Source organism: Bombus affinis, chromosome 5, assembly GCF_024516045.1.
Source record: "Bombus affinis isolate iyBomAffi1 chromosome 5, iyBomAffi1.2, whole genome shotgun sequence".
In the NCBI taxonomy this organism is placed as follows: domain Eukaryota; kingdom Metazoa; phylum Arthropoda; class Insecta; order Hymenoptera; family Apidae; genus Bombus; species Bombus affinis.
Window position 1 is genome coordinate 16,732,997 of NC_066348.1, and position 15,639 is coordinate 16,748,635.

General features: G+C 31.6%; 2 protein-coding genes across 5 annotated transcripts; one reads left to right on the top strand and one right to left on the bottom strand.

The window, feature by feature from the left end:
• The first annotated feature begins 500 nt into the window (after positions 1-500).
• LOC126916197 (rab GTPase-activating protein 1-like) lies at positions 501-9,974 on the top strand. 4 transcript variants are annotated; one of them, XM_050721677.1, is made up of 18 exons: positions 768-907; positions 1,602-1,783; positions 1,886-2,060; positions 2,134-2,332; positions 2,409-2,592; positions 2,666-3,031; positions 3,118-3,393; positions 3,467-3,635; positions 3,712-3,953; positions 4,016-4,204; positions 4,315-4,440; positions 4,513-4,698; positions 4,770-4,944; positions 7,133-7,323; positions 7,407-7,466; positions 7,538-7,729; positions 7,803-8,040; positions 8,718-9,974. In XM_050721677.1, the coding sequence occupies exons 1-17, from the start codon at positions 898-900 to the stop codon at positions 8,034-8,036; spliced, it is 3,156 nt and encodes a 1,051-aa protein (XP_050577634.1). In that variant the 5' UTR covers positions 768-897; the 3' UTR covers positions 8,037-8,040; positions 8,718-9,974. The 4 variants fall into 4 exon arrangements, with proteins under 4 accessions (XP_050577635.1, XP_050577634.1, XP_050577633.1 ...); XM_050721678.1 differs by lacking the exon at positions 768-907 and adding an exon at positions 501-759 and having other exon boundaries at positions 7,803-9,974; XM_050721676.1 differs by having other exon boundaries at positions 7,803-9,974.
• A 139-nt stretch (positions 9,975-10,113) lies between these two features.
• Positions 10,114-15,535, bottom strand: LOC126916196 (uncharacterized). Its single transcript, XM_050721675.1, has 5 exons — positions 15,127-15,535; positions 14,681-14,928; positions 14,390-14,572; positions 11,139-13,708; positions 10,114-11,077 (listed from the first exon to the last, which is right to left on the bottom strand). The coding sequence occupies exons 1-5, from the start codon at positions 15,394-15,396 to the stop codon at positions 10,986-10,988; spliced, it is 3,363 nt and encodes a 1,120-aa protein (XP_050577632.1). The 5' UTR covers positions 15,397-15,535; the 3' UTR covers positions 10,114-10,985.
• Positions 15,536-15,639: the final 104 nt, after the last annotated feature.

Here is a 15,639-nt window from a genome sequence, read left to right on the forward strand (position 1 = left end):
ATTTACATAATAGAATGTTCCACCATGTCATATAATATAACAGATATTTGAATGCAATTATATGTATTATTAAATTTTGTATACAGGTATTATGATAGCATGTGAATTTATTTACGTGACTAAGTTATAGGTACTTGAAGTTAGTAATTTAAAAAATGCTCTAATTAAATGTAAGAAAATAGACAATTAATAGATCATCGAACGTATAATGTTTGAAATAAACGTTCGCTATCACCGTATTCTTATTATTATTTTATTCTAGAGTGCAAGTAAGTAAGATTGTAATATCGGATAAAAAGCTCTACATTTGCCATTTAAATGGTATTATCTTTGAATATATGAATATTTTTCCAGCACAAACTAGTATATATATTTTCTTCTTCCATAATTACATAATGGAAAAACCTACGGATGTGATTAAGAAAAAGAATCTTAATAAGAATGGACAAGACGGTAACTAAAGTTAGTTCAAAGTTGTTGCGCGCTTGGAGGTGGTTCGCTCGCAATTCGTTGTAACAAAGCAGACTTCCGGCACCTTAGTGCTCGAATGGCCGACACCAAGGTTGCTTTTTCTGTCAAACGAAATTATTTCTGACGTGATCGAAATCATGTAAATGTTCACCGATAACTTGGAAAAATCGTTGGAACGTGGGTAGATCGATGCGTGGATCGTGGAAACGGGGTGTGTCCGTGGTTTTAATCAACAACAACGCAAGAAGAGGCACCGGTGTCTCTTCAAATTTTGGATCCACCAAGAGGGTAATCCCTGTTCTTTGCTGGGGGTGTAAATAGAAGCGGGCAACTAAAACCGTACAACACCGAGAACCGAGGCACAATAAGTTCGCTTAAGAATGCAATTCAGATGATCCGAGATACTTGACAAACCAAATCGACATTATGAATTCGAGTTAGTGTGCTTTTAACGATGCCGTGTCGAACTTTGTACGCGCGAAGCTTGTTTTGCTCATCAATCTCGATCCACTGAATTATTTTCTTCGTATTCGAATAAATCGTATTGATAAATTATGAGGTTGACGCTCGATTGTTAGGAAATTCTGTCACAAGTGAAATTCTTCCGTCCCGGATTCCCGTTCCCGAATTTATTGCTCAAATGGTACTCCCTGCTTATTAAAAATAAAAATTAAATTATATTCGAGAAATATAGTGAGTAGAGTGCAATCATTTGTGGGAAAGTTATCTGTTTTTTGATTTCACGTCATTCTCTAAATAGAATGCGAACATTGTGCATCTCCTATGTATAGTGAATACATGCAGTTAGTTTTATCTTTAAATTTATCATGCAGTTGGGTGTAGTTGTTAATAGTAATTCAACTCATATATTACTGTGCTTTATTTTTTCCTCTTCCTTATGTATCTATTGTTATATATTGGAATGTATATTCCAAGATGTGTTCGTGTGTGTGTGCGCGCGCGCGTGTGTGCGCGTGTGTGTGTGTGTACACATATATATGTATTCACATATCTACATGTAATCTTTACACAAAAATATCAAATTAAAGAATATTTAATCGTTTATATATATACATATACGTTATACATTACATTATTATAACACAGTAATATTATATGCTATGTTATAGACATAGTTATGGAGGATAGCATGAGTGTTAAATCAATGGAATCAGTGGCAACAAGTGATGAATATGAATTTGTAAATGACAGAGGTAATGGCAAACATCAACAAACATTAATCAGCGAATTACCAATGTTGAAAATTGCCAATAACGGCAATTTTGAAGATCTTCAAAATAATCTTCGTGAGGTTTGAACATACTTATGTTATTTAGAAATATCAATTCTTAATGTACATTATCTTTTTAACTGCATATCAATAATTATCTGAGTTACTGATAAAATTCCATAGGTATTGACAGAAGATTCAAAAATGGAAAGCAATGATTATAAAATTGTGAGCAGTGCGCAACAAAATCAACCAAAATCTAAAAAAGTGGGACAAAGTAAATTTTATGATGTAAGTTCTTGTATGGTTGCATCTGAGAAACAGGATATTATGAAACCAGAAGATTATATTGATGAAGGTACAAATTATTATTTATCTGTCAACCATAAAAGGTATTCTGCAGAATATGAGATATCATTTTTTATATTTAGAAATAAATTCCCTGGCTAATGTTCAACAAGAATGTACTATTTTCAATGGGGTGACTTACCTGGGTTCGGCAACAATAAATGCACCTAAATCAGAATGTGAAATACAGCGTAATATGAACATATTAAATGCAGAACAATCCCTTAATTTGGGAATTAAAGTATCTGTTTCTGTACCAAGTAGCTCTCAAGGTTCTGTTGTGTATGTACAACTATTAGAAATAGTAATAAAATGTTTTTTCCATCATACATCATGCATCATTATGTTTGTATGATAGTTTATATGATGCTGCTACTCAACAACCAATTGCACATTATGAAGTACAACGAATCCTATTTTATGCGCGTGGTGAAAGTGTTGGTCCATGCGCAGCATGTTTTGCTTTTACATGGTCACATGGGGATACATTGGAATCTGCCATTTATCAGTGTCATGTTTTCCGGTGCGATATACCAGAAGCAGTATGTTCAATATCTTTTTGTATGATAATATCAAGTTTTAGTCAAAATACATTAACCATGTAATTCGTCATAGGTAGGACAAGTTTCTGCTTGCTTTTCTAAAGCCTTCCACAGAATACCACGGTCGATGACTAGCTCTCTAACAGGAAGTGATTTCAATGGGTTTAACATTGGAAGTGAAAAAACTAATTCTCGTGTATTTATTTTTGAAGTAACAATGGAAATAAAAGAAGAAGATGGAAAGGGAGGTTTCAGTATAGTTCCTAAGGATAGAAATTGTTTTAAACTTCGAAATAACGTAGCTAAACAAGTGTGTTTAAGTATTCAGCAAGTTTCTAGCAAAGAAGGAGGAATTACTCTTGAAGTTGAGAGATGCTTTGGAGTCCTTGTTAGTCCTGGACGCAATGTTAAACATAGTGATATGCGTCTGCTTGAAATGGTAATATTAACTATTTAAAAACCAGATATTTATAATCAATAATGCTTCTGGTCTTATAATAATAATAAAAATGATATTGTTTGTAGCAAGTTAATGCTGGTCCACTAGTTCAAGAGAAACAATGTTACAACATATGTGGTCACTGGGATCCTGCAGATCCAGCTTTAGAAACTCTCAATATTGAAACCCCAAGAGAAGGAAAAATTTATATGACAGTTGCTGTTGATTTAGTAATACGTGGTATCCGAGAGCCCGTCAGGTTTATAATAGAGACGTTAGTTAAAGTATTTCCACAGAATGAAAGATTTTGGTATTTTAATAAACGAAATCTTGTACAACAATTTTACCTTAACTCAAAAGAAGTAAGGCGTCCAAAATATTAGTTCTTTATTCATTCTAATGTCACAAATTTCATGCGCATTTATCATTATATAGATAATATCCGGAGATGGTACGGAAGTTCACTATGAAGTACAAAGTATAGAAACTTCAGGAGAGCTGGATAGAAACAGATTAAATCTCGCTCTTAATTTAGCATCACTGATTCGATCTCCTTCTTTAACTAGCATTGACACGCTTACACCCAAGGAGGAAATAGACTCAGGTTAAAATAAGATATTTAACTATTTTATTTAATGAGAAGGATAAAAAGTATATTGATTATGTTTCTACATTGACAGATGGAGATGAACCAATGTTAAGTGGCACAGGTGAAGTATCAAAAGATTGTTCTGCAGACGAACTAGCTAGTTGGGCAGAAGTACTAGACAGTTGGCAAGTTAATGAACAACGTCCAAAACTTCTTATAAAACTTACAAAGCAAGGTATTCCTGAAGCCTTACGCGGAGAAGTATGGCAACGTTTAAGTAATTGCGATAATTCACAAGAAATGATGGATAGATACAGGACTTTAATTACTAAGGTAAACGAAAATAGTAAGTGACAGAGAACGTATATAATAATTATATTGTTTTACATCTACAGGAAAGCAGTTGCGAGAGTGTTATTTTAAGAGATATTAATAGAACATTTCCTGCCCATGACTTTTTCAAAGAAACAGGTGGTTTGGGACAAGATTCTTTGTACAGAATAAGCAAAGCGTATGCAGTGTATGACGAAGAAGTTGGATATTGCCAAGGACTTAGCTTTTTAGTTGCTAGTTTACTCCTTCACGTAAGTAATTGGCATCCAATGGTTGACATTTGTAAGAAGCATATCTGCATTTTTGATAGTAATTTATTAGGGTGTGTAATGACAAGAGAAACATTAGGTATTTCTTATAGATGCCGGAAGAACAAGCTTTTTGTGTTCTGGTTAAGTTAATGTATGACTATGGTCTAAGAGATTTGTACAAGGATAGATTTGACAACCTTCATATGAGATTTTATCAGCTTAATAGATTAATAGAGGTTCGTAATATATTTTAATTAATTACGGGCAATTACAATATTTATTACTTATAATTATTATTGTACTTTTAGGATCAGCTGCCAGAACTTTATAAACATTTTTGCGATCGTGGTGTAGAAACACATATGTTCGCTGCACAATGGTTTTTAACTCTTTTTACAGCCAGATTTCCACTTTATCTTGTTTTCCATATTCTGGACGTATTCCTTTTACAGGGACTTGATACATTATTCCAGGTTGCTCTCGCATTATTAATGGTAGGTAACCATCTTTAACTCGCAACACGTTTTATAGAATATATCGTTTATAAAAATGTATGTTTCTACAGTTATGCAAAAAGGAACTACTTCAATTAGATTTTGAAAGTATATTAAAATACTTTCGGGTGCATTTACCTAAACGTTGTCGAAACGAAGAAATATCGCGCTATGTCATGAAGTTAGCCTGCTCAGTTACCTTAAAGAAATTAAAGAAGTATGAAGCGGAATTTATGACACTGAAAGGTAATTTCATATTTTATGTTTGAGTCACGCAAATACATGTATAATTTTTAGTACATCTGAAAGTAATACAAACTACAATACTCTTTTATATGCATGTATAGTCTGTATAGAGATGAAAAAAATGGTCGAGCGATCATAAATTTAACTTTGTTTGCTGAAGCTTTACACGTTCGTCTTTGTTGCCATATTTTAAAATTGAAATGTAAATACGTATTTCGACATTTAGATACCTACTCTTTTTATTGACTTCGATGAAAGTATACATAGAATACGAATGAAAATCAAAATAATATACCTCTGTTTTATCTAGTACTAATTTCGAAGAAAATTAGCAACTTAAAATATGACCTAATCCCAATCTAGTTTTTTTTTTTTATGAAATAAATATATTTTACATTTGCATGACATAATTTCATGCTTATATACCAAAGCATAAATTATGTCCACCTACATAGTCTTGTAAAGATACTTCAGTGAATAGTTGTAAAAAATATTTGATATTTACAATATGATCTACGTTGTTGGAAAACATTTTATTGCATAATACGAACTTGTGGAATAAAATACCTAATATAGTTTGGAATATCAAGAATTATGTAGTAAATATTTGGTAAAAATTTAATGAAATTTGCTGTTTTGAAGAAATATTTCTTATACTCATAAACAGATTCTTTTATTTCTGTTTGGTATTCCATTTAATCTTGTATAATTTTTCGAATGTATTGTCAATCTTCGTAACAAGCTAACCACAAGCTGTGTACATATGTTGATAAAATATTAGTTCAGTAACAGTTATGCACAAACATGAGATTTCAACCAGTTGACAAATCATGAAATACTTTCCTTATCTTTTTCTTATTGCCATGTATATTTCCCGCGAGACAATTTTACGTCAATTCCAAAGAGGTCCCTTCAATTTCTTTCTCAAAGAGGAAATAGTAATAAGAGATTAACGTTGTAAATTTTGGACAGAATTTTTTTAGATTCGATAGACTGGCTGAAATATCACAGCTACTATGTTATAGCAATATACTCTTTGCAAGATCAATACATTTTCTGTTTTGATTGATTCTCTTATGCTTAAAGTTGATATTCTTTCATACAAACTAATCTAGCGCAAATCAGCTGTTATAAAAAAGCATTGTTCAAAAATTATACTCATTTTTTTGTTGAATTATTTATGTTGTAATATTTGTAAATTTTTATAATTTTGCGTTGTTTATAATAGCATTTTATCGCGCTTATCTAGCCATACTGCTTTGTATACTGTCTTGTATATCAATTTTTATAAAAACAATTATTTATTTTTTCTTGTTAGAAATAAATCGTCCATTTAGAATAGCGTTTTTAATTTTGTCAATTTACCTGTGTATACCCTGTTCCTCACACTTTATGAAAATGTTTTATTTTTTGTTTTAATCGTAATTGTTTTGTACAATGTTTTATATTTGTTATATGAGAGCTTATAGCTTTTATTTTACCAATTGCTCATTACAGAATCAAATAAATTATACTTTAGGTAAATTATTATTAAATTGTTTGCAAGTTAGTGCATCTCTAATGTAATACTAATGGAATTTTAGCAAGAATTTGTATACAAAGTTGTTAAGGCTTACAAGGCTTGATAAATATTGAAATTCATTATCGAAAATGATAAATATACTATTATGCACAAATCATCATATTTAGGTACAGTAATAACAAGTATATACAGGACATCCTAAAACTATATCAAATGCTTTAAATTTGTATTTGTTTGCGATTTTTTATACCTTGAACGCGTTAAGTTTTATCAGAGGGATTATCTGTATATTTATGAGCTATAGCAGGCAACAAACATATTTAATAAGTTTAACAGCTGTGCCAGCAGTTTAAAATTGGCCATGGTATGTTCTGCATAGATAATATATGTGGTGGTATCTGCTTTTTCAAGATATCGTATGTCGGCCAATTACGTTAAAGTCATTCGTTTCCAATGTTTCACTGTCGGAATCATGAGCCATACTATAAAGACATTGACAGAGAGTAAGATTGTATTTGTAAGCTTCTTACATAATCACGATTAAAAATACTGTAATATTTTTATCCTACTATAGAACTATTTATTATATAAAATATCAGAAACATACAAATGTACGTATATGGTCTTGTTTCAAACGCTAACGTGTAACTCTTTCTTATGGCGTAGAAGCGCAAGAGAATGCGGATGAATATAGCAATGAAGTAGAACAGTTACGGGGCACAGTAGCGAGAAATGAGGAGGAAAAACAGAGATTAGAAGCCGAATTGGTTCAAGTCAAGGAAATGCTACAACGAGAAGTAGCAAGAGCAGATGCGGAAAGTAGACGAAGCAATATTATTATTGCTGAATACAAACAGGTACGTATATGTAAATGATCACATTTATTATACGAAACTATTGAATTTATTGTACTGTATCATAGATGAAATATTTATTTTAGATTTGTCAACGTTTGGAAGATGACTATAATGCTGCAAAGACAACACTTAGTGAGTTGCGAGTAAGTAGTAAAAAACATTTAATTCTCATGGAATTCTTGTATGACAATTTATAAATAATTTTACCCTTTAGACGAAGGTTTCGAAATGTGAAAAGTGTAAAAGTTGTATAATGGATTCGTCCAATATATTAGCAGATATTGCACACCCTTTAGAAAACCGAATAGATCCTATGTTGCACAGAGTACAGGAGAGAGTACGAGAATTAGAATTGGAGTTAGCCCAAACAAAGCTAGCCCATGTTGAAGCTGAATGTAGAAACCAGGTAAATAAGCATGTTATTTAATAATTCTCGATATTATCTAGAATTACATTTATAAGATTAATTTTCTTTATAGGATTTAACACATCAATTGCATGCGACTGCTTCTGAACTTCAAGCAGCGAGAAACAGCTGGCCGTGGCTCAGTAAGACACTGTCAAGTATAAAAGAAGCGACGAATAAAAGAGAAGTAATAGCTCCGTCATTAATGAAAGATCTTAGACGAGATAGCGCACCCGGAGGTGAAATGCATCATTTGATACATTCCCGTAATCGCGAGACTCGCGATAATCTTAAAGAAGTTGTGTGATTCAGTAAGTATTCGAGTTAAAGTGCATAAATATAACGAGGGACGCTATTTTGAAGTAGAAAAATAAACCTAATTATAATATATTATACACATCTATTCAAACGAAGTTTAACCAGACGAAATGTTGGAAGAATTCGTATACTACGAGAAAAGACCTATTTGAAATATAAATTCGAATACACAATGTACGTCCATGATTACATGTAGTATTCTACTTGACCTGTTTATAATATACACTCGGTATATTTTCGGTCAGGTTCCTCGCGTGCATTATTAATCGCGTGCTTTTAGCGATGTCAGCTTTATCCTGCAACTCTGATATTAATCTTGATATTACTTATTTACATTTGTTAATCGTTTCAGTATATTGATTTTTACCTAAACTTGGTTTGTGAATTATTAATTTTATTTGAAATCCGATTTTTATGTATTAATAAGGAACTTCTCACGAAATTGGAAGTCCTATATTAAGCAATTGATTAAGTGATAGGGCACATATGGAGATGCAAAAAAAGATTACAATAGATGTTAGCGATAAGTTCACTACGTTTTGTATGAAACTAGTCTAAGACGTGGAAAATAGGAATACTATAGACTTTACTGTATATAAATAGCTCTCTCTCTCTCTCTCTCTATCTATCTATCTATCTATCTATCTATCGATTTCTCTCTCTCTCTCAGGCAACTAACAGACGTAACAGACTGCAGAAATCAGAGATTCCACATTTAGTAAATTGGATCATGTAAAGAAGATAATATTTCTGCAATTTTCATTTATTTTTTGTACGGATTTATTATAATGACATTCCAAAATCATAAATACATGTGCGTTTTTTTTTATCAAACTTTTATTTTAATCGGTATGTCTAGGGCTATTGATTAAAGAATATGTATGACACTTATTGATGTATGCGTCTTACAACTAATTTTAGATCGTAACGAGTAACGTAAATTACATGAAAGAGAAACATTTCACATTGTTTAATTTTTATATGCAATTTATTGTCTGCTGATGCTATTAATAATCACGTAAACAATACTGCAACATTTTGCAGGTACATTGGCAGCTGAACAAAATAACTTAATATAAGACTAGATATTATAGTCTTTTACAATGCAAAATATTTTTTTCGTTTACCTTAATCTCCTTTTTTTCTCTTTTTTTTTTCATTTTTTCCTTTTTTTTTTTTTTTGAAAATTTCATTAATTCGCAATCAGTAAATGACATGTACGGACGTGCGATGCTTAAACGTATATTAATTATCATTTGTCTTTTGCTTTGACAGAATCTACATAAATTAGATCTAAGGCCATAAATTATGTCAAGGCACTACTTGAAGTTAGAATTTAACCAAATGTGTAATAAACATTTCTGTTACGTGAACAATAAGACCGAGTAAATATTCAAGAATGTTTGAAAAGATATTTTAGAGTGTAAATCTAGCTTTGTGTGAATGTGTGTATGTGTGTGTATTAATTAGTGCCATTCATTTGATGGAATTACTGATTAATTTATTTTGTACTCCTTGTACTGTGAGTTATCAATTTAGAATACCAAGAACTAAATTAAATATCGTGCCGTTATCTTGCATCGTACAGTTTATAGAAGAGATTGGTAATGATTATTTTTGTTTTGCTTCTTTCCCAGTTGACGATAATTTAACTGCATTATTGTTAACGTAACATTTACTACGTATCATATACACGATCGAAGCGAAGATTATGATCACTTTAGAAATTCGTACAATAGCTAACAATAATCCTACATCTGATGTATGAAACAAAAGATGTACTTTCTGTAAATACTAAAAAACAATATATATAAAGATAAATTACTAACAAGTCATGTAAAGATTTTAGGTTACTACATATGTATCACTGTACACCTTGTAATGTCATTCCACTTTTACTGAAATAAAGAAAGATATCATCTGTCTATTTCTTAAGTGTCTTATGCCATTAATATCAACTAGTAGTACTGGTTCTTAAATAATATAATAATGTATTGAGAAAAGTTATTAGAGGATATGTGATATGTTTTATTTGTTTAAAATAGAAATGCCATTTCAGTCTTAGATAGATTTCAACATATATATTATCAAGAAACATCATTATAAATTAACGAGGCATTTTATTAAATAAATGCGAGTAGACAGAAATGTAACATATTGATAAACTTTCATAAAGCATATCTAGATAAAATAGCGCATCACAAATCTTATTTACGTACTTAAAAACGATATGACGAGAAGTCTTGAAAATCGTAAGAAAATATATATCTTTTTTAAATTCGACGTCTTAATGTTTCAAGTAGTAACAAGCAAATGTTATTACTAGTATACAATCGCATACAGATGTATTGATACTGAAATACTGTGTTACGCTTACTTACAAGAACATTGATTTCTCGATAGATTAAATGAAAAAACGAGTGTATCACGAATGTTTCTATGCGATAAAAAAAGAAAAAAAAACAATAAAAAAAATTTATCTCTTATACATATATATATAAAAGAAAGAAAAAGAAACTTTCGTAACAAGCTCCTTGAAAGATTTTTATGAATTTTACAATATTTTAAGATATATTTACACTTAAAAGAAAAAAAGAGGAACATAAGTGAACGTTCAGAGTATACAAATGTATGTACTGTTCAAAAATAATTACCTTTAAATTTTTATCTTGGGACCTTGCAAACATACTGTAGGGTAATATGTGAAATCATCTATATTATTATTTCAACAATATCGCGTATTACCTGTAATTATAACCCATTGTTCATTTTCACTATTTCGGTTAGAAGCATTATTCATTATTCATTAGCGCATTTTCATTATCGTTTTCGACATTATTCATTAGCGCATTTTCATTATCGTTTTCGACATTATTCATTAACGCATTTTCATTATCGTCTTCGACATTATTCATTAGCGCATTTTCATTGACATCATTTACATTTCATTATTTTCTAAATCACTATTCTCTTCAGAACTATTATCAAAACCTTCATCGCGTTCCACATTTACGTATCTTGGATTGTCACCTGTTTATATAAAAATGAATCATTATCTTCATTGACAATTTATATATACCGATAAAATTACCTGCTGCTCTGTTTGGAAACATCAATTCCCCGTTATTCTGCATGTCTATGTCCACATCAATTGGGTTGGCCATATTTAATAATCCTAGCAACCATATAGGGAAGTCATTCTCTATACCATAAATATCATTCTCGTTTTCAATATCATTTTCCAGTACTTCAATGAAGGGTTGTAAGTCTTCCAGCTCGTTTAATTCTGCAGCAATCATATTATTACCTTCATCATCTCTGTTATTATTTGCAAGATCACCGTTTTCAACTTCGATCTCATCGAGAATTTCGGGTCTTAGAACTTCTACTATACTTGGAGATTCAGAATCGGATACATGACCTTGCGCTATACATGATTGAGCGTATTCCGGTGTCATATCCTGAGCGGAAACGGTGTTTGGATATCCGGAATCTATTACTTCCGGAGACCAACTATTTGAAGGTGTTTCCACAGTTTCTGGAGAAGGTTTCAATACGCGATTCTCTTTGTTACATTCATCTTGTTTCTCATTTTTTAATACTGATGTGGATTCAATATCTCTTGTATCTTTGGCATCATTACAAAACATTTCGGTAGCAACGCTCCTTAAATCATGATCATTATGTAATTCAGATTTTAGATCAGTCTTTTCATCAATTGAATTTTTCGTCAATTGAATTTTCGTATCACAATTTACTGATTGTATGTTATTGGTATTTATTGCAGGAAGCTCATTTTCTTCCTTTACTAACTTTTCTGTAGCGCAAGGATCTGTAATTTCCCTTTGTAATGTTTCATTATTTTTCGTGCCATTGTTATCACTTAAAGAATTCGTTTCAGGCAATTCTTCTATTGTTTGTTTATCATCATCTAATGTAGGACATATTGTTGCTATATCGCTACTATTAAGTGTATCTTGATCAAAGTTCTTTATTAACTCATTCCCACTTTTTACTTTCATATCATTCTGATACATAGAAGTATCTTGTTTACTATACCTTTCTTCTATTGTATTTGGTTTAATGCCTGACATAGCAGTTATATCTGTATCAATATTGCCTTGTAAAAGTACCTCATTTCTACCATTATTACTACTACGGCTTGTGAACTGAGATTTCTGTGATATATTTAAAGAATTAGTATTATTCTCCTCCTCCTTGTAATCAAGAGATCTTCGTTTTTTACCCACGCTACTTGCTCTAGTTTCCACTTTTGGTGAACTTGTAAACTGTGGTTGATTGTCTATTACAATATTATTAGCAGAAACTATACTATTGTCTGATTGTAATTGATTTTTTAGATGACAATTATGCTCCAAGACATTACTACTCTGTTGGATACTTTGCATTTGATTTTGATCAATAGGGTTCGTACTTGCTGCTGTGTTAGTATCAATGTCAGAATCTTTATCTTCTTTATATAATGTATCTGAATAAATATCGTTTAAGTGATCATGTCCATCAAGATCATATTTTAATGACGATTTCTTGCTTTCTTCATCATTTACATCTGCAATGGTGTTAATTGATATATTTTCCTGTTGGAGCGAATTGTTTAACATCCAATGATCATTCATGCTTTGATTACATATACTATCGTTTGTTAATTGTTGGTCCATCTTAACAGCGTGTAAAAGATATGGCTCAGGCGAAGTAGAGGCCCGTGAAAGCGACATGTAAACTAGATCTAACGTACAATTAAGTTTTTGCGCAGTATCTGATATAGCATCATCTTGTGTGTCCGATGTTATATACAAACTTTTAAGTTTTTTTGTTACAGAAGAATCAGATAATTCTGTTGATTCATTTAAGTACAACGGATCATTATTGTCGAATGATTTATTGAAATTATCTGTGCCAAGTATCGAATCTATATTTCCTTCGTTGTTAATTTCATTGTATTTATCAGGAATTTCGGCACTTCTTGTCGTTTCAAATTCAGCACTGAATAAAACATCCTTTTCGTCATAATGATAGGTATTGTCTTCAATCATAGAATTACTTTGTGGCATAACAGGTATAACGATACTTGATTCTGGGTTCCACTCTTCATTGTCCGTTTCCTGTCTGCTGTAATCTATAGGCGATTCGGGTTCCATGTTCCATTCATCTTCCTCTGAAGCATACATGTCATTACTCCAAAGAGGCCCATCTACTGTAGTATCAGAATACGTAGAAGGTGGTGGTACTAAGACAACAGGACCATCTTCACGCTCTTCAACTGTCCAGCCATTGTCCCCTAAAATTGTTTCCAATTCATCCATAGAAATTGGAAATGTACGTAACATTTTTAATATTAGTTTTAATGGAACTTCTTCTTCCATATCGTCTTGATATGATAAATGTCTAATGTAGTACGATGCTTCGTCAACGATCTTCTCTTCGTCTGAGCGATTATCTATTTGAAACGGGTATTCGTATCTAGCTACAACTTTAAATAAATTTTCAATTCCAGAGCTATACACTTCTTCCTTCTCATAGACGCGATGAAAAACAGCCATTTGAGTACAACATCCTAAATGTTCTGAGCCTTCGGGGCCTTTACAAATCCCATGAAATGTTACTAAATAACTGGGGTATCTTAAAATAATATTTTCAGCCCTGTTGACAGAAATTATGTTTATGACATGTATGATTATTTGTTATGCACGGGCTGATACGCCGATGAATCGATCGCCACGATATTTCAGAGACTGAACAAATTAATAAAAAAATACCTTCAATAAAAATTAATCACCTTTAATTTGGCTACAAATTTCAATACAAGAAATTTCCGAAAGAATTATTTTTTCCAGAAATAGTCAAGATCACCTTGACTTCTTTAAATGAATGCCCACGTATTTTTGATTTCGTACTGTCGTAGTTGACGTTAATACGAGTTTGTAACGACCTCCTATAACATGACCTTAAAATGACACTAAATATTGAAACGATGGTTAATCGAGAAGAGCGCTACCGTTAAAAATAATTTTACTTCGATTAAATCGGACGTCTCAAAGAGAAAAATGTTCTTTATATGCACATTACAAAAGCATAAATAACATAATCTTGACTTTTGGTCGAAAAAAGCATTTTTGGAAATTTTGTATACCCTATTTTGTAGTCGGTTGTTCAATTTGATCAATTTGTTGATGTCGGTTGATCAATTTTTATTCAAAACATTTTCTTATCAGATCATTGGGTAAGGGTCAAAAAGTGTGGTGACTGATTCATAGACCAGCCTGTATATACAGTAAAAATAAATTAAAAATGTACAATTAAACAAAAAATCAAAATCATTACCAATCTTGAAATTGTTGTCTGGTCCATTCAAATTTATGATCAGGATGTCTAAACCCAGAAAAGTTTGGGAATAATGCATTAAAATCTGCATTTGGAGTTGTTATCACTACCAATAACGGTCTGACATACCCAAAAATATTGTAAGGTAAATTTATTAAAGTATCTGGATACAAATGCTCGATCCTAAAGTGTTAAAATATGCGTTATATCCTATGAAATAATATTATACGAGTTTTTTATCGTTTGAAAAGTAAAATTAAAAACAATCGATCACGATATATAGCAACCTACAATTCTATGCAGATTACAGCATCTGTGTTTTTTAGCTTATTGTCATTTTGAGTAATGCAACCTTCGTCTATCTCAATTACAAAAGGTGCGGTTCTTCTATGTAAATATTCAGATACTAAGGGAGCACCTCTATTTTTATAAGCTTCTAAAAGCGATCTATTAATATCCACGCATAATATTTCTTGTATGCCAATTGTATTTTTTAGGTGTGTTAAAAAACCAAGTTCTGCACATCCAAAGTCAACGATCTAAACAAAGAAAGAGATTAGTCATTTTATTACCTGTTAAAAATTTGTTAAATCCATGTTTGCAAATATCAAACATGTAATACGAAATAAATGGTATTATATCATATGTAAAATTGGGCGAAAAATTGATAAGTATATTTCTAGCAATAAAGAAAAATCCACGTGTAAAGTTATTGCGAAGATATGAAAGCGGAATACCTTGCGTATTTTTCCTCGATATCTGTCACTATTAAGTACATCGGCAACAGCAGCATATCTCTGGATGTACGCCGGAGGGAAAAATTTGATATTTTCTTCAAAACTCTGAGGTGCCTCGGGATCTATCATTCTACGATCTTCTTCAGTAATGTTGAGTTCTGGCTCCGCATTAACCGTATCATTATCCATTGTTTCTCGTCTTTTGCTTCGATAATTTTGATATATAAACTTGCCAAAGAAATAGATCACATGGAGGAGCACAATAATCATGTCACTAAGAAAGATCAAATGATTTTGATCGCTATCAAATTTTATTAACGCATCCCGGTTAACTTTCCGTTATGCGTAATACCAGCCATATTATTTTGTTTTGAAGGTGGTCACCGAATTGAATCCAATTGGTAGAATGATTCGAAACGCGCCAATACTAAAATAGCGCCGCAAACGAGGTACAAAATAGATGTAACATGCAATGCTTTTTCGTGTCTCACGTTTTAGATGTCGCTTGACCCC